Source organism: Ascidia mentula, chromosome 5, assembly GCF_947561715.1.
Source record: "Ascidia mentula chromosome 5, kaAscMent1.1, whole genome shotgun sequence".
Lineage (NCBI taxonomy): Eukaryota > Metazoa > Chordata > Ascidiacea > Phlebobranchia > Ascidiidae > Ascidia > Ascidia mentula.
This window is the reverse complement of record NC_138570.1, coordinates 9,751,619-9,776,857: the sequence shown is the minus strand read 5'-3', so window position 1 is coordinate 9,776,857 and position 25,239 is coordinate 9,751,619. Positions and strand designations below refer to the sequence as shown.

At 41.6% G+C, this 25,239-nt stretch overlaps 1 protein-coding gene and 6 non-coding genes across 10 annotated transcripts in view; 1 reads left to right on the top strand and 6 right to left on the bottom strand.

Annotated features, from left to right (window-relative positions):
• The window catches only part of LOC145903558 (complement receptor type 1-like), a 63,416-nt gene that overhangs the window by 12,257 nt on the left and 25,920 nt on the right, over positions 1-25,239 (top strand). For 2 of the 4 annotated variants that reach the window (XM_082991649.1, XM_082991648.1), the window contains exons 12-54: positions 207-383; positions 804-992; positions 1,327-1,356; positions 1,839-2,024; positions 2,413-2,589; positions 4,537-4,716; positions 5,271-5,462; positions 6,396-6,572; positions 7,171-7,295; positions 8,072-8,248; positions 8,705-8,789; positions 9,541-9,711; positions 10,826-10,920; positions 11,095-11,176; positions 11,333-11,427; positions 11,712-11,888; positions 12,399-12,480; positions 12,564-12,658; positions 13,238-13,365; positions 13,503-13,633; positions 13,935-14,029; positions 14,108-14,189; positions 14,680-14,774; positions 14,843-14,970; positions 15,518-15,648; positions 16,635-16,738; positions 17,218-17,299; positions 17,363-17,457; positions 17,674-17,850; positions 17,989-18,070; positions 18,141-18,235; positions 18,294-18,421; positions 18,702-18,832; positions 19,265-19,441; positions 19,761-19,937; positions 20,327-20,506; positions 20,762-20,856; positions 21,208-21,343; positions 21,961-22,137; positions 22,636-22,812; positions 23,273-23,449; positions 23,721-23,819; positions 23,956-24,033. In XM_082991649.1, coding sequence (XP_082847775.1) covers positions 207-383; positions 804-992; positions 1,327-1,356; positions 1,839-2,024; positions 2,413-2,589; positions 4,537-4,716; positions 5,271-5,462; positions 6,396-6,572; positions 7,171-7,295; positions 8,072-8,248; positions 8,705-8,789; positions 9,541-9,711; positions 10,826-10,920; positions 11,095-11,176; positions 11,333-11,427; positions 11,712-11,888; positions 12,399-12,480; positions 12,564-12,658; positions 13,238-13,365; positions 13,503-13,633; positions 13,935-14,029; positions 14,108-14,189; positions 14,680-14,774; positions 14,843-14,970; positions 15,518-15,648; positions 16,635-16,738; positions 17,218-17,299; positions 17,363-17,457; positions 17,674-17,850; positions 17,989-18,070; positions 18,141-18,235; positions 18,294-18,421; positions 18,702-18,832; positions 19,265-19,441; positions 19,761-19,937; positions 20,327-20,506; positions 20,762-20,856; positions 21,208-21,343; positions 21,961-22,137; positions 22,636-22,812; positions 23,273-23,449; positions 23,721-23,819; positions 23,956-24,033 — 5,649 coding nt within the window. The remainder of the gene's footprint in view (positions 1-206; positions 384-803; positions 993-1,326; positions 1,357-1,838; positions 2,025-2,412; positions 2,590-4,536; positions 4,717-5,270; positions 5,463-6,395; positions 6,573-7,170; positions 7,296-8,071; positions 8,249-8,704; positions 8,790-9,540; positions 9,712-10,825; positions 10,921-11,094; positions 11,177-11,332; positions 11,428-11,711; positions 11,889-12,398; positions 12,481-12,563; positions 12,659-13,237; positions 13,366-13,502; positions 13,634-13,934; positions 14,030-14,107; positions 14,190-14,679; positions 14,775-14,842; positions 14,971-15,517; positions 15,649-16,634; positions 16,739-17,217; positions 17,300-17,362; positions 17,458-17,673; positions 17,851-17,988; positions 18,071-18,140; positions 18,236-18,293; positions 18,422-18,701; positions 18,833-19,264; positions 19,442-19,760; positions 19,938-20,326; positions 20,507-20,761; positions 20,857-21,207; positions 21,344-21,960; positions 22,138-22,635; positions 22,813-23,272; positions 23,450-23,720; positions 23,820-23,955; positions 24,034-25,239) is intronic. The other 2 variants (XM_082991650.1, XM_082991651.1) reach the window with 2 other exon arrangements.
• Trnag-ucc (transfer RNA glycine (anticodon UCC)) lies at positions 24,333-24,404 on the bottom strand. Its single transcript has one exon. It is a non-coding gene; the product is annotated as a tRNA-Gly (tRNA).
• On the bottom strand, positions 24,473-24,544 carry Trnag-ucc (transfer RNA glycine (anticodon UCC)). The gene has a single exon. It is a non-coding gene; the product is annotated as a tRNA-Gly (tRNA).
• Positions 24,601-24,672, bottom strand: Trnag-ucc (transfer RNA glycine (anticodon UCC)). The gene has a single exon. It is a non-coding gene; the product is annotated as a tRNA-Gly (tRNA).
• Trnag-ucc (transfer RNA glycine (anticodon UCC)) lies at positions 24,880-24,951 on the bottom strand. The gene has a single exon. It is a non-coding gene; the product is annotated as a tRNA-Gly (tRNA).
• On the bottom strand, positions 25,019-25,090 carry Trnag-ucc (transfer RNA glycine (anticodon UCC)). Its single transcript has one exon. It is a non-coding gene; the product is annotated as a tRNA-Gly (tRNA).
• Trnag-ucc (transfer RNA glycine (anticodon UCC)) lies at positions 25,158-25,229 on the bottom strand. The gene has a single exon. It is a non-coding gene; the product is annotated as a tRNA-Gly (tRNA).

The following is a 25,239-nucleotide window of genomic DNA, read 5'->3' as shown; positions in this document are numbered from 1 at the left end:
TAATAAGTTGAGTAACGTTTTCTGCCTATGCGACATGGCTTGTTGGCCAAATCATCCAAACCACCTCAAACCGATTCCTTGCTCGAATACACACAAAATTACCTTGACATTTCGCTGCTCTTTTCGTTTATTTACCAGATTGGTCGATAAAGCGCCGACGATTGTTTCTAAGAAGGCGTCGGACGCGTTTATTTTATTGTTATCAGTTATCACCTGCCCGGAGGCGAGTGCTCCTGAAAACGGAGATGTTGTCTGTAGCAGCGACAACGACTTCTCATCAGTTTGCCGGTTCACGTGTGATGAAGGATACGAGATGAGTGGTTCTCTCAAGAGCAAATGCCTCAAGTCCGGAAAATGGGGAAAGCCTTTCCCAACTTGCACACGTACGACTTGGCTATAATTACCCCAAACTTACAGTTAATTACTGTGGCAAGGAGTTATAAGTCGGGTTCGGGCTTGAGTTTGTAAAATACAGTCGGGCGGGATTCGGTTGCGAATTCACACTCTGCCACTAATTTCACTTTGTTTGATCGGATGCGCGAAGTGATTTGTCTATTAAGGACTTATTGCATAAAATGTTTGAAACAATTTAATTTACACTCGCCAATATTTTTGTCGTATTTCACTTTCGGGTCTAATGTAGTTTTAATTCATTTTTGGGTTCGGGTGTAAAACGTTTGACCCGATTACAACACTGCGTGAAACATGAAAACGTAATGCGTTTCCTGTGGTTTTGAACCCACAAATTACGTTTGCACCATTCAGAATGGACGAAACCATTGAATAATAACTCAAATGTTCAGTTATCACATGTCCGGCGCTGAGCCAACTTGAACACGGGGAAGTTTCATGTTCATCTTCATACGAATACGGATCCCGGTGCACGTTTATCTGCGCGTCCGGTTACCAGAGGTTTGGTGCTTCAGCCGCCACTTGCGGCGGTGTTGGGTCGTGGAGCTACTCGCCGGAAGGGGATTTCCCCGTGTGCCAAAGTAAGTTTTTACCATATGACATAAATACGCGCAAATCTAATTATTGTATGTGATGAAACCTATAGGATCGACACTATATGTCCAGTCTATGCAAGCTGCGTAAAACCAAGTCATAGTTGTAGCTATTACCTGCCGACCCCCTGTTTCGCAAGTGCTAAGTTATACAGATTTGTAAATTGGCGATGCACTTACGACAATCTTGTCACAACAAACCGCGTTTTCTCAAAAGCTATGTGTGTTTTTGTAACACCAAGCTAGATTTTTTTAACGACCGTAGTTCCAAGAAAATTGCAAACCAATATATTTGTGCGTAAACCTTCATTCCTGGATTTAGCATCAATGCATTTGGAAGGCGTTATACCAGGTACACACTGCTATCCATCACAATCTGATTGCCATTGTTGTTTGTTTTCTACGGATCGATCGGTTTTTGAAGTGTCGTCTTGCTTTTAACCAGCATTTTGATGTCTGTTATTTGTTTTTGTTCTCATTAGTGTGTGTTCAATTTGTGTGCTGGGAACGTTTACACGACATATTGGTTTGTGCTTGGCCTTGTGTATCTGCGGTGCTCATCAACTTTTATATGTGACCTTTAGGTCAAACTAACAAATCATTTTTTTTTTCAAAATAGTTTGCTGTTACGGTATTTTACCAAATTCTATTTTGCTGTTGAAATTACTTTTACATAAGAATTATATGACACCAAGTCCTTGTCAGTCATGTAGCTGACCGATGACTTTCATCTCTTTAGATCAAGTATGAGTTAATCGTCATTTAACACTTTACCTCTTCGCCTCTCCATAAAAGGCAATCAAGCCTATTTTTAATTTCACTTACTTGTCGCAGGAATATTGTGTAACGACCACCGCCTGAGTAGTCACGTGCGTATGACGTGTACGGACAGTGTGTATCACAATAGTGTGTGTGAATTCACTTGCGACGAGGGATTCGAACTGGTTGGTGCGGATTCATCGGTCTGTCGTGGAACACAAACCCCTGGACTTTGGACCCAACCTCCGCCCGTTTGTAACCGTAAGTTTTTTCTTTAGCATAACAACGATATTGAATGTCCTAATGCGAGTGCAACCGCTATAGCCCAAGGCAGTTGACCTATACATTTTTGTGTACAACGGAGCATCTTAATAAATGTATATACTTAGTGTAAGTATATTTGTGGGACAACTCGTCATAACTTTGAATCTGTGGAAAACTGCTGGCTTAAGCGGAAGAGTAATTTTATAAAATCACAATGTGTATATATGGTGGTGGCTTAGCAAGATATTATGTTTACTTTTCTCTCTTGTGCTGATATAGTTTAACTTGCCAAACATAAATATGTTGTAACATGCTTCGGGGCATCCACCCTTAACGTAGTCATGCACATTCTGAGTATTTCTCTATGCTTGGGTTTGTTTGTCAGAGATAACATGCCCTCCATTGGAGCCTGTGCCGGACGCCCAAATCATCTGCAGCGACGGTTCGAACTACAACTCGCGGTGCAGTCTTCGTTGTAACGAAGGATTTCAGCTGAGCGCCGTAAGTCTCACCACTTGTGGCATCGAAGGGCTGTGGATCGGAGCGCTGGCCGTTTGTGAAAGTAAGTTTTGTCTAACTTGCCCGTCGTATTTGACCAGAAATTTGCGACTTCACCTAAATTCAAAATATTGTATTACTGCAAGGCATAACTTAATTCCTTGGTAATTTGGGCAATTCGTTTGGTGTTTTTGTTCTGCTGACTACAAAAAATACATTTCGACGCATTTTTAGTCACCATCAATCGCATTTTCAACTTCAAAATCTTCCCTTTCACGATTTTCTTAGTTCACCTCTCATACTTTTAAAACTTGTATAGAGATATTAAGGCGCTCGGTTTGGGCTCGCCGCCACCTCGGACAAGCGCCCATTGTTCGTCGGCATTACTTGGGCTTCGTTCGGCGAAGCCGCAAAAATTTCTGCTGCGCATGCAAATTGCCTCGGGGGTAATCTTCCGTCGTCATCCGCCCTTAGCCTAACGCTCAATCCGCCCGCAGGGCCAGCCTTCGCTCGAATGCTTATTGGATTATAATCATGGGTAGAGCGCTTCTTGCGCATGAAATATTTAAGGCTGAATCGCAAACACGAACCTTTAGCTCCCTGTTGCCACTGCATACACTATGCCGTGAAAGGTTTTACTCGGCTCAGCTCTAAGTTCGTTAGTAGAGATCATGCCTTTAGAAAGTTGTCTTTAAAGGCAGCCTCAGGAGACAGATGTTTTTACAGCTTTCCTCTGTTGGTATTGGACAGGCGTTGAGCTGCGATGCCTAAGCACAATGTGAGGCTTGTAGCGCAAACAGTAAGGCTGAGGTGTTTGACTAAGCAAGCGTGTTATTTTGCGCTTCGCTGCGCCGAGAAAACGCCGGTATAGACACCGGATGGACATATTCGGCTTTAGCGCAGGCGTATATTTCTGCTTAGAGCGCAGTTATCGTTGCCATCCATGCGTGAATAATGACTGAGCAGGGCCTGCAAAGGGTGCAGGCACCCACGCAGTTTAGGCTTTTGCGCAAGCCGACGAAACCCGAGGTAGGATAAAGATCGACTGAAACCGCCGAGGCGTGCTGGGGGTGTCTGGTGCGGGCGATAGACGAATCGTCCGTCTCGCATAACTCAGAGCAGAAAGCGCGTTCGCCGACGCGCAGACAGCCCGCAGGTTATCCTATTATAGTCATTTCGTCTGCAGGCGAGGTTGGGCGAGAGAAAGTTTTTTTCTTCTCGCCTCGCGCAGTTTTGCTGAGAATAAAGCCAGGATAAGGCAACAATCCTCCAGCGAACATGCCGGCGACGGTCTTAGCACCGCTGGTTGGTTCTCTTGTGACAGAACCGTAAGTTGATGCAAAGCAGCATGTACATTGGTCAATCTATGGTAGTGAATAGTGTACAGTCTGTGAAGTGCAAAGCCATGAGGTTTAGCTTCAAAAACTCATCATGCAAATACACCCGAAGTGCATTCGCAGGCGCCCAGCGTCACTAGGGAGCTTGTTATATACTATTTCAAACAGTTGAAGGCTGCAAGTATCGACAAGTTCTCTCAGTGGGGCTAGGTTGCTTGAGCCCAACGCAATTATACTCCGTCCACAGCATATACCAGGCCAGTTTTTCCGATGCAGCCATACAGAGGCTGACAGGAAAGTGTACAAGTGCCCAAGCAAGACGAAACCACTATAAAACGCGGTTTATTGGTACCACATTTGGCCACAACGGGATTCCACGACATTTGTCACAAGACGTGGCACGAGGACATCAAGACTTTGCGGTTAAACGCGTGGTCCCCCCCATTATCTCAGCGCGTTTTTATAAATTCCGCTATCTATAATAAATGGGACATTTCCCCATCGGGCTTCCGCCATTAGAGACTGTTTCGAGTTACCAAAAAATCGCTGACATGGGCAGACGTACCCGTCACACTGTATCGTCCATATTTGGCGCGCCTGCAACATTCTTAACCGGTCGATAGTATGCAAAGCAGCCCTAATCACAGCAACTGACCCCAATTTTTGGCTCTCAGGGATTACCTGCGACGCGCTCAGGCCTATCAGCAACGGCGCCATCTCCTGTTCCGACGGATCCTACTATGCCTCGGAGTGCACATATACCTGTGACGTCGGCTATCAACTTGTCTCGGGGTCGCGATTTCGGAGATGTCAGGCTGATAGCATGTTCGACGGCGTTGCCGCGGTCTGTTCAAGTACGTGTGTGATGTGGCTGTAACGTTGGTACGCCGATTTTCTTCCGCAGCAACTGACATCATATGCCACGTGTTTCAGTCGCCACTTGAAAAGCTTCATGGATAAGCGCAAGCACCTGTGTCTGGCTATATATGCTCTGACAGCAAAAGACATTAATTTTTTTTACAACCCTGTAAGCATAAAGACATGAAGTCTTTTGCCAAGGACATTTCAAAATATTATGTATTCGCTTTTCATTTGGGATGTGCCGCATTCTCGACATTAACCGTCCATGTTGGCTTAACTCAGCATTTTTCATAACAGCAAAACTGCTTCGTTCCGCTATTCAAATTCAACGCACACACTGTATTTCATCACGCATAGGATGAAACCCACTCTCTTTGCCTTTGCTTTTCGGGGCAGATACACGCCCAGTAGTTGATGTGAGCGTCAACAGTGGCCTCAATTTAGCCTGACGACCTCACGACCGACCGTGGGCCTATCCCCGAGCCCGACGACCATTTACAAACGTTTCGCCTGTAATTGTGTTTACCTTTTTTGTCCTTGCATGCAGTCAAGCAGTGTGTGAGTCTGGTAGCCCCACTCAACGGTAAAGTGGATTGCACGGGCGCAAGCAACTACGGCTCCGTGTGTCGCTACACGTGCAACTCGGGTTACGAGCTCGATGTGCAGTTCAGCGACAACGGCGTACAGAGAAGATGCGGTGACGACCTCCAGTGGTCGGGACGCCAGGTCCAATGCAGACGTAAGCAGAATTTGGTACTTCTGAAATGGAAACGACTGGTAATATTGGCCTCAGAAAATTAGGAGATTGATAACTGAAGGTGCAAATAGAGCGTTTTACTTTTTAACAAATTTTCCACCAATTCCAGTTCAGTGATCTTTGATGCCAGATACGTGTTTTTCGTTGATTGTTGAAGATATAACACGGGGCGGTTTGCTTATGTCTGGCGCAGAGAGCGATAAACAAGCGCTCAAATCCGCTAAATCAGCACGTCGCCAGACGTAATGTATTGTGCGGTAAACTTGCACGATGAAGAAGCGCAAACAAGTTTTCGTAATCCATTTCCAACTTCTTCGGATCATTCTGCGTCATACGTGCCTGAAAAGTAAACACTTCCCTCGCTTTGTCGTATTGTTAGGAAGACACGGTTCGTTCGATTGTACAGAGCCAACATTCACGTTTATGGGTGAAATTCGTGGAGAGAAAACGCGTAACCCGCGTGTGCGGTTTTGGAAAGGCGTGTCGTAAAACATTTAAACATCGAAAAAAAACAGAGCTCGGATTGTAGTAAAAATATTAAGCGGTTTTTTTACATGTTTGGTTAGTGAGACATCGACCAATGCAGGCAATTTGAAACGAATCCAGTCTCCCAATAAACAAAGTAACATAAATTGCTTGCTTTTTTTGCTTTTTGCTTATTTAGTTTTTATCCTCACGAACATCCTCACATGTGCAATACATTACACTCACCCCCACGCCCAATGCTTTCCATATCACCAAAATAAAACAAACAAACCTATATGTTATAGACGACCATTAATTTACATGGAAAGAACCAAATTAAGCTTAAAACACGCTGAGACTTCAACATAAGTTGTCGTCTAAAGTCCCGATCAGGTTTTCGGCTTAATATATGGGTCGATCTCCTTGACCAAATTTTCCAAATCGATGCAGTGATACGATGTGGTCAATTGGCGCCTCCAGTGGACGGAACCATTCGCTGCTCCGATTTCGACAACTACGGATCCATCTGTCAGTTCTCATGCAACACAGGCTATGAGATGGTCGGATCAGCGGAGCGTCTTTGTCAGGAGACGCGCGTATGGATCGGCGTCGAAACCCGATGCATTCGTAAGTATTGCGTTACATGATCCGTAGTTTGACGGTGAATCACTCACCGCAGGGAATGAATCATGTCTCCTGTTTTTTTTCGTGTCTGCCACCTACGTGTTTTGGTTAAGAGATCCGATACACACTGCTAAGTTGCTTAAATAATAAAACGTTTGCTTTTTGGCAACTTCTATGAATTTAGGATGTCGTTTGGATCCCAAAGCGTTCTGTCACGTGTTACATGTGTTTTAGTGAATTTGTTAGAATTTTTTTGTAATAAACCAAATCTAATAAATTTAAACTCAATTTCAATGAAGTTTTCAGCACTAGACTATTTTTATCGTAAATACACAGTTTAAACGTGCTTATATCATGTGGTGTAAAGTTGTCAAAAAAATCCGCAAGTAAGCATACCATGTTTACTTAGCCCTCGAGTTCCATTTTGGCGTTCGCTCAAATTTTAAAACGAGGGTAAAATCGGCCGACAAACCGCTAACCTATGATGGTGGCAAGCAATCCTACATGTGCGGTTTTGCGCTCATGCACAAACACAGTGTCAAGCATTGTGCTCGGCCCACCGGCTTGTTTTTGCTATAAGCAGTCGACTTTGATTCTGCAGTAATTCGCTGCGATCCCTTGCCGCCTATCCGACACGGAAGCATTGAATGCGCCAGTCGAGTCGACCTGGAAGCCAGCAGTGAAGTTGTGAACGCTTTCGGAACAACGTGTACTTATTCATGTAACGTAAGTCTTCTCTTGAAGAGTTTTGCTGTCGGTCGGTTAACTAAACTGTGACGACCATACAGCACTGACGCGATGTTCTGCTAATAAGTATAAATTCAGTTACTGAGGAAAACGTTTTGGACAAATTATTATTGAATTATCGATTAAATTTATCTTTCACGGTGCACGATTTAGGTTTGTGTTAAATATTTAAAGAACTCATCAAATTATTATTGGTGGAACCATCTTCGCTGAAAGCAAATGAACCACTTTCTTGAATTGAAAAAACATCATTTATTATCCATATTATCCAAATGGACGTATTTTGAAATCTGTTAGCTGCAGAAGATGGCATATTTTGCTTTAAAAACACATATTTTAACTGAAAACAGAATTAAACTACCGATTGGCGATCACGCTAACCATCTACTTGCCACCGCGCGTTAACGTAACGGTCTAAACTCTTGTTTCCTTATACATAACAAGGCAGATCAGTCTTGTGACACAGAACTGTACTTTTCTGGTCTTGGCACTCTTAAAGACTATTTTTATTTTCCAAAAAATATTTGTTTTACTTTCTGTGAGGATTTACGCTTGATGGATCAAGAGAAACTCGCGAAATCAGTCTTTTAACAGTGCCAGTGCCTAACAAGAACGGTACTACCAGAAAAGTACCGTTCTTTTTCCTTCGTATAAATAAGTTCGCAAACAAAACAATCCAAACGTTAACCTTTCCACTTAAACGTCACACTGTAGGCTAAATAAAATTAGGAAAGGGGTTCTTTTTTTAATTCCAGGAAGGTTATTACTTCTCCGGTTCGAAGATGACAAGTTGTCAGAGAGACAGGGAATGGTCAGGCGGGGCGGCGCTCTGCCAGCGGATCACGTGTCCGTTTTTGTCCAATCCGCTCAATGGCAAGATCACGTGCACACAGGAAAACGAGTACGGATCGGTGTGCTCAGTCACGTGTGACGTGAGTTCGGTTGTATTTCAAAAATCACATCCCATGCTTTGGTCGTGGTTTTGATCACAAGGGCAGGCCAGTGTCAACTTACTATTTTGCGCCATGACTGTGTATCTCCAGTCTGAACCTTATTGGTTGCGATTCGATCACAATATGACTGTATTGCCAATCCACTGTGGTGTAGGTAAAATATCCAACATTGAAGCAACCGAGCTTTAATAGGCTGTAAAACCACATTTTTTGGTCGAGTGAAGCCAACTAGAAAACCAACCATGGCCCACGTACGCTTCTAATAAAATATTCCCAATGTGTCGTAAAACCGAATCGACCGCCAACAGAATTGAATTGAAGCCCTCGTGGTTACTTGCTAGAAATTAAACTGTTGTGAAGGGAGACTGTACAAGTGCCGATTTCTCGAGATTCGCATATACCTCATAAAATAGGTTTTTGCTTTCTTAACCACAGGAAGGATACTTTCTGGCGTCAGGAGTCGAAGGCCGGACTTGTCTGAGAAACACTGCTTGGTCTGGAGTCGAGGCGGTTTGCCAAAGTAAGCAACACAACTGGGATTGATTTTAGCGCCTATACACTGCCATGCTATATTTTGGTCTGGTTTGTTTAGGATATTGCTGGAGTTACCATAAAAATATCATGTGGTTTGTCCTTTGCAGAAGTACATAATTGTTCAATGGACAGAACCGCTATCGTTGTAAACCGTTTTTGAAAGTTAAAAACAGCATTAGTCCGACTTCTTATAATGTTTTGCAAAACTTGTGTCATCCACATATCTTTTCATCAGTCAAACTTCCTCTCATTAAGGACCACATAAAAATTTCTTTGCCCAAAGAATTATTTTTCAAGCCAAGCCAAACCAAATAAATATATGTGTAGTGACTGTAGCATGGCTGATTATTTCACATGAAAATGGAAGAAGCTGACCTATGCGACTTTAGCGGCACATAACCATCAAACCTATTGGTTTATTTTATTTTTTGCACCATAATTGATACACGAACAAGACCCTTTGGCTTGAATTTCCTTTAAAATAAATTCCAAATTGTCTGCACTCCGCCTCAACAAATGAGCTCTTTTTTTCGTTGCTGACGTGTCATCATCACTTTCTTTCCAAGTATATTTTTCACTGTTGGATTCCAAAGTGATTCGGCCACACCGTAACAACACTCCATATAAGGTCAAAGAACGCTTCAGTGTACGCAGGCATTACTTGGCGCACAGAACCTTGTATTTATGCCCTGGTGCTCACACTGATCCCACCAATAAGGCGAATTCCATTGTTCCAGTTATGACGTGTGACAACCTGATTGCGCGCGCTCACTCGACCATGACGTGCACCAACGGAAATCGCTTTGGGTCGATTTGCACATTTAAACCAGAGCTCGGTTATGGATTAAGAGGAGAGCACGTGATCACGTGTGACGGAACAAATAACGGACAACCGCCTCATCCCTACAGTAAGTCGTTGAAAGTATCGTCGTTCACTACAATCTTTCTCATGGTATTGATTGGGCAACGACTGTCTTATCTGCAGACCTGTAAAAACTTTACCCCAGTTTACGGGTGAATAATAGCTGTTTTTGTGGCAACATTGCAACTAGATACCTGGTTCTGTATGAGTACTGCTGACCTAATCGTGATTTTTAGGTACTCGCAGATCAATTATACATGCTAGATGCGTTTATCATGATGAACCACTGGTCATATGTTAAGCGACATCCATTACTTTAAATAAACGTGGTTTTTGTGAATTGTCAGACATTTTCCTAAAAAAATGCACCCGCACTTCAACAAAAATTTAAAGGTTTGGGGTAAACACGGATTTTTCGCGTATAAAGGTTTTTTACTCGAGCACGTCTGCGCCAGAGAATGGTAAATTGTTTGCCGTCTGCTAAAAATCACTTATCACCTCAGCTTTTCGCAAGGTCATGTTCGTTTAGGGAACACTGCCACCGACCAAACGGGTTACACTAAGTGCTGCTACATGTACATATTTGTTTGCGCGATTCAATCTGTACCTCGAACTGGTGATGGCCTTTATTTTAGCCGTGTCGTGCTATTTACAAGTTAAATTTGTCCCTCGGGCGATCAGTTCCAAGCTGTTCGCTACGTGTATGACGCAACCTACCCGTCGACATATTTTTTGGCTTCATGTTCTGAGTTCTTGCTGTGATTTATGAAACTCACATTGTTTTAAGTTTTATTGTTCGCAAACGCAATAGAAAACGCTTTTGCCGGTCTTTCCTCTTGCTCATACCTTTAGCAAAAAAAAATTACAACGACGACAGAAAATTTGCCTTTTTTTTTTCGACATTTTGTCGTTTTTTTTTCGACATTTTGTCGTTTTACGTTAATGCTCACGTAGTCGCTGTTAACATCCACGTCTTTAAAATTTGTGGGCCATAAAAGGTTAAGGTTAAGGTTGGTGTAATTAAAAAAAAATTAACAGCTATTACTCTACGCATCTAAACGAACAGCAAACTTACAGCTTGATAAAAATCGACACTTTCGTCTTGTGCGTACGAGGCATAAACTTGCAAGATGAGAATTGTTTTTCTGTACACTTCACAGGGTTGGAATGTCCTGCATCGGAGGTGCCCGAAAACGGAGAAGTGTTTTGCGATGATGGGGAATATTATGATTCCACCTGTACTTTCACATGTGATGTGAGCAGGATAAAAAAATATAGATTCCAAAACTTCTTTAAATGCCTTTTTCTTCGGATAAATATCGTGAAAAAGTTTCTATTTAACTAATTTTAATTCTCGAAAAATGAGTTGCGGTTGTGGAGAGTCTGCTGCATATCATGCAGAATTTGTATTTTACCCTGCACTGTTTAGGAGGGGTATGAATTAAGCGGTAGCGTAAAGCGGGATTGTCAACTCAACGGAGAATGGTCTGGATTGATTGTTACTTGTACTCGTAAGTATCCAATTCCCCTCCAACATGTTAATAAAGCGCAAGAGGGCAGTAATGTTTTCATAAAATTTAAGTTTGGATAAATTTTGAACAGGTTATTTAACAAAACGTGTCAGTTTGAGATGGTCGCTTAAGCCCGATGCTGGGCGATATTTTTAGTTATTAGATGCCCTGCTTTTGTGGCGCCGGAGTTCGGAAGTTTCGAGTGCAGCGCAGGAAATCAATATCTTTCCGCCTGTACCTTCACTTGCAATGTGGGTATTTATTTGTATGTAAGCCTGAAAGAAATCTGATGACATTATTTCTTAAAATATATTACATCTGTTGCGTCGTGAAGAGCCAACGCACGTATTATAGTGTATTATGGGATAGGTATTATAGCGTATCCGTATTATAGGATCGTGGCGGTAACGTCAAAGTTTCGACAACGCTCCATTACCCATTGTATTTCTCTGCTCTCACGCAAAAATTGAATCCCGAAAATTGCTTTCCGCGATTCCCGCAGCAAGAATCCAGTAATTTAAACTAATTCGTTCAGACCGGATATCTGTTGGAAGGAACATCCACAAGACATTGCCAGGAAAATGGCGTCTGGTTCGGTCTGTTGGTCACGTGCACTCTCATCACATGTGCCGACCTGACTGCGCCACCCAACGGCGAGATGACGTGCACGGACGAATCTGACTTTGCATCGGATTGTGGATTTGTGTGCAATGCAAGTTCAATTATCATGTATTCAATTAAAATAACATAACGTTGAACATCAAATTGTTAATTAGGATTGCGCACGTCATTGGTATCATCTGGTGCGCACGAAACGTTTTAAACTACGTAACATGTTATTCAATAATGTATTGGGGGTTTATGCAAAGGTGAACGTTGCACAGGTGTAACATCACGCTTTACTGCAGCTGCAGAAATCTGTGCGTGTAAAGCTACATACGACCAAACAAGAGTGGCGTACTTTTTGTAATAAATACGAGATACAGGAAGTAAGGGTAACGACAATCAGTGCTGGATAAAGGCTCTTCTGGCCCTAAGGTACACTGTGACAAAAGTGATCTTAAAATACCCTTGTAATGGGGGTAAAAAAAAGAATAGGCCCAATTTGCATCATTAAGTTGTTTAGATGGTCTGGATTTTGGCTGGCCCTGAGGCACGTGCCTAGTTTGCCTAATGGTTAATCCGGCACTGGCGACGTTATTGTTGTTGTTTATAATTTCAGGACGGATACGAATTATCAGGAAGCTCGTCGCGGACTTGTCAGGAAAACGGACGATGGAGTGGCATTGCGACCTCTTGCGTCTGTAAGAACTTTCAACAAATTACCCGACAGTTGGAGCAACTGTGAAAGTTCAGGCGATTGGTGAACATTGTTTATTCTTTGCAGTGAAAGTATGTGAGGAATTGTCGTTGCCGGCGAATGGCCGCAAGAAATGTACGGATGAGTCCAATTACGCGTCGGAATGCGTTTTCTTCTGTGACGTAAGTTTATAGTCCTTGATGGCAGTTTTATGATCAAGGATGTTTGACCTTCATATTTTTACTGAAGTTTCACTAATTCACGCCGTTATTTTGTTTATACAATGACTATCTAGTGCGCGCCTCGAAAAGTGTTCTTTTTATAGTTTAGCTTCGGTGACCACATAGAAATATTAAAAGATCAAACCATTTTTCCATTTTGGAAAAACTTTTTTCATTCAGAGTATAAAGAGACTGGCCCATATTGTTATTAACACTGTCATGTTAAAATAAAACGTTTCGACAAAAACTTATGTCATCATCAGTTTGATTTTTTCATTTAAATGTTTGAAAATGTCCACAGTTGCTTAAGTAATGTTCTTGGATATCGTAAGATGTACTGAAAGACTATTAGAAAAAAATTCAGAGACTGTTTTGATTATTTATGAAAGGTTGTGGTTACTTGTATTTCTGTATATTCTGCTATGCAACCTTGACTTCCGTACTACAATAGGCTTCCAATAATTTAATGTTTACATAATATACATTGAGAAGTACGGTAGATAGTTTTCTGTATTTTTAAGCAAAGTGCTTCTTCCTTAGATCGGATACGAATTAAGTGGATCGAAACAACGAACATGTCAAGCGGACAGACGGTGGTCGGGAGTGGAGACATCGTGCACCATAATAACCTGCCCGGAATTTGCAGTGTTTTCGAACGGCGCCCTAAGGTAACGTTATTCTGAGCTTTAGCGTAACTTTTTGTTATTTATGATATTTTGTAACAATATTGGAAATCATTCATTTGAAAATTTGTTTTCGTGTCAAAACGTAAAATAAATTTATGTATTGATGTTGATGGTTGCAGTTGTGATAACGGAAACTTCTTTGACTCGACCTGTCGATTTTCATGCAACACTGGATACGAACTGGGCGGAAGTAGCACCAGGGTTTGTAGAGAGACTGGTCGGTGGTCGGGTGTCGTCACTTCCTGTCTGTGTAAGATGTTGTTGTATATTTTACCTTTTTTTAAGCTGGTGGAGAACACAACAATCTGTAAAAATAGCATGAAATCTTTACAATGTCTTTAATAGTGCATGTACGTTCTATACGTGATAATAAATTGTGCCAAATACGTAATAGTCTGTTGTACACTAGTTAAGGCATATGTCTTAAGTAAGCAACATTAGGCAGGTTGTTAAAACAAAAAAATTTTCTCCTGTAACAACTTTTGACATTTATTAATACACTTCAACGCTTCTCCTCGGGAAAATATGTGATTTTACTTTTATTTTTGCAGTAATAAGATGCGGTGAATTGTCAGCTCCATTCCGAGGCAGCCTTGTGTGTTCCAACGAAGACGCCTTCGAATCCGAGTGCACGTTTGCATGCGAGGTGCGCGCAGTTTCCGTTGGCGATTTATTCCTCAACCAATCTTTGCTAAAAGTTTAATGTGCTTTTATTTGCATACAGGAGGGATACGAGTTGTACGGCAGCAGCGTCAGAACCTGTTCGGCAGATCACATATGGTCTGGTGCCGCGGTTTCGTGCGCAAGTGAGTTTCCAATTTACCGCGATTCCGTGATATTTGTCTCTGTTTTACGCTTTGCCTCTAGTCTAAAGTTCATCGCTGGCGGGTGGCGCAAAATATCGTGTCCGCAATCGCGTACACAAAGTACTTGACCTTTACCGTTTTTGCTAATTACTATAATAACACAACCGCATGTAGGTCTTTTAACTAAAAAGCGTTGTCGGCAATAATTTTTTATTTTTTGACATTTCAAATGGGTAAATAGCCAACAGTTTAATGACGAACTCAAAAATACTTCCAGCTCTGCTCAACAGCTGTATATATACCAAGTAAATATAATAGCGCCGTGTATGTTAATTGTTTATCAGACAAATAAGTAATTCGACAACGCAACGATATAGAGACCTACCCGGGATACACCAAACGTTGGCACAAACAGTTTACACTGATCTGCGCGACCAACAAAATGGCTTGCGTATGACTAAACAAGTTAAAATACACAATGTATTTACAGTGATTACTTGTCCTGTTCTGTCATCACCCAACCACGGCACAAAGCGATGCACGGATACCAACAACTACGCATCAGTGTGTAGTTTTGTGTGCGATGTGAGTATTTCTTCAACGATAGCACCTTTAAACAAATCCACCTTCGTAAAAGGCGCCGCTTATTGCAGGTTGGCTACAACCAGGCTGGTTCGGACGAGAGAGTTTGTCAAGCCAACGGACAGTGGTCGGGTGTGCGAACGACTTGTGGAATTGTGACCTGCGAAACTTTGGGCGTCCCCGACAACGGAAACAAACGGTATCGCATTTTCGTTCTTTTTTTACGGTTGACGACAGATGGTATTAACACAGTATTTTAACTTAGCGACTAAAGAAATAGAGTCACAAGGTCTTTTTTATGTAGTCCAAGGCGGTAACGTGTGTGATTGCTTAAAGTATGTTGTCAAAGTACTGCTTTAGCTTTCCTGGCTTTATATTCATTTTGAAATTTAATTCTGTGCCTCCAAACTTACTTTCTGCACAATAACATAAAAATATTGCACTGAAAGTAAGTGTTTGGAGGCAAATGGCTAAACTGCATTACTAACAATTTGCTCCCTAGCAATGTTTGTACGAGAAATATAAATAAACGACAGGATGCAATTTAAAATTTGTTGGGCCTGTATTCAACTTAAAAAGTGTATCCACCGACAATCGTCATTGCACTGAGTCGCTCTATCGCCACACTCATCTCGCACCACAGAAATGGCACCACTTCCCTCGTCGCCCCCCGCGCTCCTTATCGCCTCCCTGCGGTCACACGCGCGCCTACTTAACCTAAAAGCCTTCCTGGAAATGCTTCGCAGATGCGCCGACGGGGACAACTTCGAATCAACTTGCCGTTTCACTTGTGACGTCGGCTACGAGCTTGTGGGGAGCAACTCTCGTACTTGCGAAGAAAATACCGTTTGGTCGGGACAACTGACGTTATGTCGAAGTAAGCAGTGACGTGTTTGCCTGTTGTGATAAGGCCATCGAGGGGCCGCGCCCCGACCCTACTGACGCATTTGACCATGTTTACGTCATCACCGCTAGGTATTATGTAATTTACGCAAATTGATGTAGTTAACATTAAGGTAAGCAGTGTGGACAATCTAATTGGGGCGACGCTCCAATGCTCCCTGTAATGTCAACGTGGTAATTTGAGGCCGCACTCCCAAGGGAGATTATCGATGTTATGAGCACTGAGTTCGGTTTCAAAACTTCGCGAAATTCCACCTATGATATTTAAAGGTTATATTTAGTAGCGCGCAACCTTTCGATAGAACTTGATCAGCTTCTGTCAAATAGACCTATTCTTCTAGTCATGCCCAATGTCGCGACATTTGTAGCGAGTATCGGCGGAAAGGAAAAGGCATAGACCACACTCTGCGTTTCTTTGACTAAAATCATTTGATTTGCTCCTCCCCAGTACTGGTCACGGATTTGCTTGTGAAAATAAATGAATATAAATTTATGTAATCATCAGTTATGACTATATGCTTGCTTGTGCACTTCTTTTATAAGAGACTGACTATGAAACCATTTTAATAGCACGAGCTTTCGCGAGATTGATCTCGCTTCATCAGGTGCAGCAAATAACGTGTTTTTAGCGCTGTTACCGCATTTTATGTGACACGTTATTTGTTGCACCTGATGAAGCGAGATCAATCTCGCGAAAGCTCGTGCTATTAAAATGGTTTCATAGTCAGTCTCTTATAAAAGCAGTGCACAAGCAAGCATATAGTCATAGATCAGAGACTGACACGACAAATTGAAGAAATTGAATCAGTTATGACGTAATTGTCGTCGCGGCCAGGTTTTTAAATACTGACACGGGACATTCCACAGATAACATATAAAGCTTGATTGCTTTTATTAATGTACCAATTTTTTTATCATGGAAAACATTTGTAAAGTCTTGTTAACAATTCAAATGTTTAGTTATAACATGCGCGGAGATGGTGGCCCCAGAAAACGGAGTGGTGGAATGTTCCTCCATAGGAATCAACAACCAGTTCGGAGCCGACTGCCAATTCTCATGTAACGTAAGTCTCAAACAAATATGCTTTGATGTAGCGTGATTTAAAGCGTGGAAACGCCAACTGGAATACAGAGAAAATGGTTTCAAGATATAAAGATTTAATCCCCAATAACTGTAAAATTGGTTGAGTAAGCACCGTCAGTTTTCGCTAAAATCGATATTCACTGCATTTTGCTTTTATAAGTATTTTTTGCGTTTAATATGTTTTCAAGTTAACAATTTGTGTTTTGTTTTAAATGTCGGTTTATTTAGTTGTAAAATTGTGGCTGTATTAAATTTATGTATTTATGTGTAAAAACAGTTACAGCAATGTGTTTTAATTGTAATCACGTGACATGAGACACTTTTCCACATCACATGGGCGGCTGACTCGATAAACTTTATGGCCATTATCGGTGCCACTTATTTCTAAAGTTTTTTGTTCATCTGCGTACTTGTTTTTTTGCGCAAAATACGAATGATTTGATTTTTTTCTGGTTACAGGAGGGATACGAGATGGTCGGAAGCTCCAGAAGAGTTTGTCAACTCGACAAGCAGTGGTCGGGAATCCAAACAAGATGTCAGCGTAAGTAATTCCCTTCAAAAGAATGCACAAAATCTGTGGAGAAAACTAAATTGTTTATTTTAGGAATCGCTTGTTCTGAGTTGGCGGCTCCTGTTAACGGCAAAGTGACCTGCGTTGATGGGAATGATTACAGGTCTGACTGCATATTCCAGTGCAATGTAAGCGGAAAGTTATTTTTTTCGTTTGTGTGGTTTTTAATCACACCTTGATTAGCCGAAATATTTGTTCTTGTTTATACATTGCTCAATAATCGAGCAGGAATTTGTGTAAGGCGTGTTTTATTTTCATGTGTGCTGTAGGTGGAGACATTTCTACATGCTAAACTGTGTTTTTGTGCCTGTCATAACAATTTTCCATTTTTTTCAACGGTGTAGACTGGGTTCGAACTGATTGGTACGGCGACGCGCACGTGCCAAGTGACTCATGCGTGGAGCGGAATTGACGTCACATGCAGTTTGATCCAGTGTCCAGCGATGTTGGAACTCGTCAATGGTGGAATGACATGTAGCGACTCGAGCCGTTTTGGATCACGATGTGATTTCTTTTGCAATGTAAGCTTGTGGTTTCATTTTCTCCGTCTCCGTTTGAATGGATCATCGCGTGTCGTCATAATATATCGGATTTTCGTTCTTGCATCTTGACACCTTGCTTACTCAATAAATAACCTGGATTAACTCGGGTTTTCGTAGGATGGATACGAATTATCGGGAGACGAACGACGAACTTGCCAGGCCAACAGAGCGTGGAGTGGTGTCCAAGTTATTTGCATTTGTGAGTTTAAAGCGTTTTTGTTTTTCACATAGAAGAGTTTGGTATGAAATAAAGAAAATTGTGTGTGCAGTGATCACGTGCAAAACGCTGCCGTCGCCTAGCAACGGACGAAAGATCTGCAGCGACGGGGACAACTATGATTCCAACTGCAATTTCCACTGCGCCGTAAGCTTTTCGTTACCTTAACGCTTCAGCAACTTTTACAAAGAGTGTTGGAATTTAGGATGGTTACACGCTTTCTGGTGCGAGACAGAGAACTTGCCTCCAAGACAGAACGTGGACAGGAAAAAAAGCAAGTTGTCACATGGTCACGTGCGAAGAATTGGCCGTACCAGAAAATGGTACAAAGAGGTAACTTTAATGATGAACAAGAAATAGCTCTTTTGTAATAATCTTTACCACTTGAGTTTTCTGTTCTACCTAAAGCACATTTCATTGATTTGTCTAAATACCAAAATCGCCAAACACATGTTTTTTCTACACCACGTACTCTTCCAGATAAATACCTAAAGCAAATTATTATAAATAGTTGAGCGATATCCATGCATTGTCTAATTTCTTTCACATGTTCTGATTTCAAGCCGTAGTTACTACTCTAGGTCGGTGCTACTCAATACTTGTTACCTTAAAGGTGTGTCGATGGGTCCAACTTCGATTCTGTTTGCCGTTTTTCGTGTGATGAAGGATTTGAACTGAATGGCAGCAGGTCGAGGAGATGCACTGCAAGGGGATCATGGGGTGGACAGATTACCTCATGCAGATGTAAGTATGGCGGTGATGAGGGTTTTCCCAGAATTGAAACGATATGACAGTTGCGTACATTATCAATAAAGCGTTTTTATTTGCAACAGATTTAACTTGTTTGGATTCCTGGTCGTTTTGGAATTTGTCAAAAATTTTTATCTTGTGATAACTTAGGAAAACCCGCTTTAGTGTTGTCAGAATTTCGTAAGAAAATAAAATTACAGCCAAAGATGCTGTAACTGAATAAATCGCCACGATGGAGTGTAATTTATGTTTGGTCTTATAATACCCAACGGCACAATTCAATAAAAATGTATATCAGTTACAATTAAAAATTATACATTTTATTGATGCTGTGAGCAAGTTTGCTGTGAACTGTTCAGTATAAAACGACGCAATAAAACAAAAAACACTTTCTTCGAAAATCTTTACTCCACATTCGTATTTCAGTGAAAAGATGCCCGAGGCCTGATTCGATCGAGTTTGGAACATTTGATTGCAGTAACGACAATGCGTATGGATCGGTATGCAGCTACTCGTGTCAGTTGGGTTATAATTTTTTCGGATCGTCGAGCCGGGAATGTACTGAGGATCAGAGGTGGAGCGGGACCCGCGCCCGTTGCGAACGTAAGCCGGGTTTGACTAAAAATTAGTGATTTTTTAATTGTGTCTTTTTTTAGCTTTTCTTATCGAAATTAACCTCGTTTGGAGTTACAGTCTCATAACAACCTTTTATGGTGACAAAAAGTGTGCATTTGTTACCTGAAATTTTCGTCCACAATTAAAACAAAGCATTTCTTCTTTTTAATTTTTTTTCACACATTCATTCGCTGTCCTCAGTAGTTTGTCTGTTGTTTAAGTTGTGGTGATTTTCACACTGTGGTAGCGGGTAAACACTTAATGTATTTGTATGTTAGCCAACATTATTACGACGTGTTTATGGCAGTAATCAGATGTGGAGAGTTGGATTCGATCGAAAACGGAGGAATCTCTTGCAGCAACGGAGACGCCGTGTTTTCCGAGTGTGACTATTCTTGCAACGTAGGCTACAAAATGCGTGGTGATAATCACCGCATTTGCACCCCTGAAGAGACCTGGACCAAAAAAGAACCTTCCTGCGAAAGTAAATATCATTGACAGTGCATTAAACTTTAACACTGTTATTTCGATTGATGGTGCGGGAATTTAAAGCTTTTACGACCTTCTTTCGACCATGCCATGCGGACATGGAAGTGTTGCGGCTACGGCTATAATATTATGTCATCCTGAGGCGCTGATAAAGCATCTTGCATTAGTTTCATTACTTTTGCGTCAATTAATCTGTTTGCTTGCGCCCAAAATGGCGGATGTTTCCAAAAGTTTTCATTGAGTACGATTATAGCAATTTTATCGGGATCCTAGATTAGAAGCATGAAATCTGTCGAGTTCGCTTGCTGTCTTATATGATATCCATATCTGACATTTAACAACAAACTTGTGGTAATTCTAACTGTTTTTTATTTCACGTTTCAGGAATAACCTGCCAAAAGCCAGCTCCGCCTGAAAATGCACATTGGTTTTGTCCTGACGGCCTCGTGTTCGATTCTGTTTGTACATTGGTTGCTAACAAGGGATTCGACATTGTGAGACCAATTGCAAAAATATGTGGCGGTCCAGAATACTTTACTGGTTCACTGGATGAATTAATTTTGCGTAAGTGCTGAAGATGTTTTCGTATTCTCGTTGGTGTTAAAATTCTTTAAATTTTGTCCTACAGCCGGTCAGTATACTAAGCCTAATATTCTATTATCGACCCTTGTAGATCATATGTTGTAAAATCAAGATGTTTTCGTGGCCGGTTGACCTTTATTAAAGGATCTTTTCTAGTTTGGATTTTGCATGGAACTTAAGTTTATGTAAGATAATCTGTAATACAACCAAGATCTGGTTACTACTGTCACTTAACAGCCAAGAACTGTACGGATTTGGAACCACTCGAAAACGGAGTGATGGCATGCACCGATACCTTCCAACTCGACTCGCTCTGTTCCTTCCGCTGCGATGTGAGTAAAGAAAATTTGAAATGAATATTCTTGTACTATGTTAACAATGCCAAGTGAGGCTTAACAAAAAATGCACATTAAACTTTGTGGTGATCCTATACAATTTCTCTTTTTCTGTCAAATAAATATATGTTGGATGGTTAAACCGCAGAATTTTTTGCCAACATGTTTTATAACGATGCTAAAAAATACGAAATTGCAACCCTATACACAATTAAGAGCAAAGTCATACAAATCAGTGTTAGTCCAAACTGGTTTACAATCTAACAAACTGATGACCAAAATAGGGATAGTGATCCAGGATGCTTCTTGTATTTATGGTTGTTTACCCCTTTAAATTGTTATGATTAGAGAGGGTACGAACGCGTTGGAGTGGATGAGATCACTTGCAGGGTTGCAGAATCGAATTTTGACAGCGAGCTTCAAGAATCTGATGAAGGTGTTGAAGTTAACGTTGAATGGTCGAGCTCTCCTCCAACATGTGAACGTAAGTCCGTGTTTATACAAGCGAGATGAAGTGCAGTGCAACTCGATCAATCCGAACTTTTTTCTAGAATTGGCGAAGATCCGGATTAAATATTCCGGATTATTTGACGCTTTAAAAAAAAGGATTTTGAATCATTAATTCATCAAGCTTCGTACAAATTAGTCGAATTTCCAAATAAACCGAATCCGCATTAACCGAGTGATATCGCATAGCTTACAATGTATTTTTTAAACTAAATCTGTCGATGTTGTACTTGACTAATCATGAGTTACACTTAACAGAATAATGGGATTTGATCCTTGTTGGCAATAGTTATGCATATATCTGTGTGGTTGTTATATGGTCTAATACGTGTTTCACCACAAACCATGGTGACGTAAGCTCTTTTGTTGCACTTAAGACAACATATCTTGAATATAAAACAAAAATAATTGGTTGATTGGTCGAAGCTCGACCCATATACCGAGCAGGTTTCGAATCTCGGTGTGGCGAAAAGAAAGTAAAATCACAGTGGTTCTTTAAATTAATATCCACGACGTATACCAACATCTCATCCTGGAATAGGGTTTTTATAATGCTGACGAAACGCAATTTAAGCAGAAAACTCTGTTATACAGTGATCCAGTGTCCTGATATTGAGGCTCCCGAGAATGGGCAGATCATATGCTCAAGGAACTTCCGACTTGGATCCCAATGTTCGATTGTTTGTAACCGCGGATACGATCTGGTTGGAAGCAACAACAGAATTTGCCAACCCGATAGAACCTGGGACACAGAGCAACCACTCTGCATTGGTATTTAAATCAAATAATTTTGTTTTGAGCGATTGAATACAATATATATGCGGAAATGACATCGGCACCAATCAAACCTGAGGGGTTATAGAGTCGGGCAACCATAGCTTGACAAAGTCTGCAAGAGCAAAAACATGAGAGATTGTAGCTCTGTTACTTGGTTTATGTGTAAGAGCAGTTCCAGGCTTAATTTACAAAATCAACTGATCCTTTGGTTTTGGTTAGCCTTATCATACCAAAGAATAAACTGGTTTCAGTTGTGATAGAAACTTCATCAGAATTTTCATATTTTACAAATATGGATAAAAACTTTATAAATCTTCATAGAATTTACAAATTTTCAATTAAAACTTAAAATTTTTGAAATCCGCCGATAAAATACTGCAAAAAAACAGTTAACCAACGTTTCTGTGCTAAACAGAAGCAACACATTTCTGATTAACTATGGTTTGAGACATAAAGTTTTCTGGACACAACTTCTTCCATATATCCATGCAGGTATCACATGTGGAGCATTGACGGAACCAGAACACGGTGATTACGAATGCAGCAACGGAGATAATTACAATTCAGTTTGCCAGTTCCGATGTGAGGAGGGTTACCGACTCCGCAGCTCCATCGCGCGGACGTGTTTGGACAGCGGCACTTGGAGCGGATTAGAGCCAGCGTGCATAGGTTAGATTCATCAACTTTGTGTAAACAAACTGTGTTGTATCGCGAAATTGTCATGAACTATCAATTAAAACACATTTTTTAGTTTAATAATCTGTGCTTTTGTTACAATTAAACGCAACTTTTCTTAGTGAGCGAGGTGAAACGTCGTTTTTTTTTGTAAAACCACTTTATTTGCGTTTTTTATGAAATTGGTTTGTTTAAAGTCACTTAGGAGTTCTGGTAAAAAGGTCTATCTTGCAATAGAGCACAACTTTTTGAACTCACTGATTGGATTCTTGTTTTTGATATATGATGGAAACTGATTTGTTTAACAAAACAGTAAATTGTGCGCGTGAACCGGAGGTAACACAGCTTCTTGCAGCAACAACAGTACCTATTTTCAAGTTCGGCAACAAACCGAAATACCGCCAATAAACTACAAATTTTTCCCAACTAAAGACCTTTGCTTTGTAAATTTTAGTTATTCGATGTGGGCCGCTGGAGGCGCCACAGTTTGGCAGCGTCAATTGCAACAACCTTGATCTCTATGGATCGCAATGCGCAATCACGTGCAACGCCGGTTTCTCATTGGTTGGCGTGGAATCTCGAACTTGCAGGGCGTCTGGAGCATGGAGTAGTGTCCAACCTCAGTGCACTCGTAAGTTACTTTTTTAAATTTGCCCGGTCGGGTTTTTACTCATTTACTGACCCCTGGAACCATCCCACCGACCTTTTGGGCTTTGTAAACCCTAGGTTGGAACCCACTACTCAGGACAAATTTTGAAAAATTCTGCTTCAAGCGATATTACAAAAATAATTGAGGGCAAAACTATTAGCATGATCATTCGGGTTATATGAAGGGAATCGTTATACTATGAGCTATTTTGAACATTGGTCACGTGCCATAAGCAAACATTTGGTTTTTGCAGCTGTTGTATGTCCGAGGTTGTATGATCCGGCGAATGGAGTGACAACTTGCAGCAATTCGAATAACTTCAACTCGATCTGTAGAATCAGCTGCGACGAAGGTGGGAACTCACTTACAAATATTTTACTGCACAAAGACAAATACACCAGCAAAATATTACAATGCTTTCTGTACACATGCGACGAAGAAAGAACTAACAATCGGAATAAAACCTTTAATTGTGTTTCACGTTGCAGGCTACGAATTAGTTGGATCCGTGACACGCGTGTGTGCCGAGAATGGGGAGTTCACCGGAGTGGAAACGGTTTGCAATCGTAAGTGCGAATTCGATTTAACTTTCATTAGGTTTTAAACAAAAAAAGAATGGTATAAACTATCAAACAAAAATTAGTGCTTTGGTCACCCATGCTCTCTGCAAGAGCCAGGTCTGACAGCAGGAAACATGCAATTGTGCAAAAGCAAAACAAAAAATAATTGCGTCGACCGCGAGTCGAAGAAGGAGCAAGTGCTTGGAAGGCACCAATGCTAACCGTTACACCATCGACGCCCTCTCTGCAGAGCAAGGTCTGAGTGAGGAAAAATGCAGTTGGACAAATACAAAACCAAAAATAATTGCGTCGACCGGGAGTCGAACCCGGAACTAGTGCTTGGAAGGCACCAATGCTAACCGTTACACCATCGACGCCCTCTCTGCAGAGCCAGGTCTGAGTGTAGGAAAATTGCAGTTGGACAAACGCAAAACAAAAAAATAATTGCGTCGACCGGGAGTCGAACCCGGAACTAGTGCTTGGAAGGCACCAATGCTGACCGTTACACCATCGACGCCCTCTCTGCAAGAGACAGGTCTGAGTGCAGGAATAATGCAGTTGTGAAAAAGTAATTGCGTCGACCGGGAGTCGAACCCGGAACTAGTGCTTGGAAGGCACTAATGCTAACCGTTACACCATCGACGCCATCTCTGCAAGAGCCAGGTCTGAGTGTAGGAATAATGCAGTTGTGAAAAACCAAAACAAAAAATAATTGCGTCGATCGGGAGTCGAACCCGGAACTAGTGCTTGGAAGGAACCAATGCTAACCGTTACACCATCGACGCCCTCTCTGCAAGAGCCAGGTCTGAGTGAGGAAAAATGCAGTTGGACAAACGCAAAACCAAAAATAATTGCGCCGACCGGGAGCCGAACCCGGAACTAGTGCTTGGAAGGCACCAATGCTAACCGTTACACCATCGACGCCCTCTCTGCAAGAGCAAGGTCTGAGTGAGGAAAAATGCAGTTGGACAAACGCAAAACCAAAAATGATTGCGTCGACCGGGAGTCGAACCCGGAACTAGTGCTTGGAAGGCACCAATGCTAACCGTTACACCATCGACGCCCTCTCTGCAGAGCCAGGTCTGAGTGTAGGAAAAATGCAGTTGGACAAACGCAAAACAAATAATAACTGCGTCGACCGGGAGTCCAACCCGGAACTAGTGCTTGGAAGGCACCAATGCTAACCGTTACACCATCGACGCCCTCTCTGCA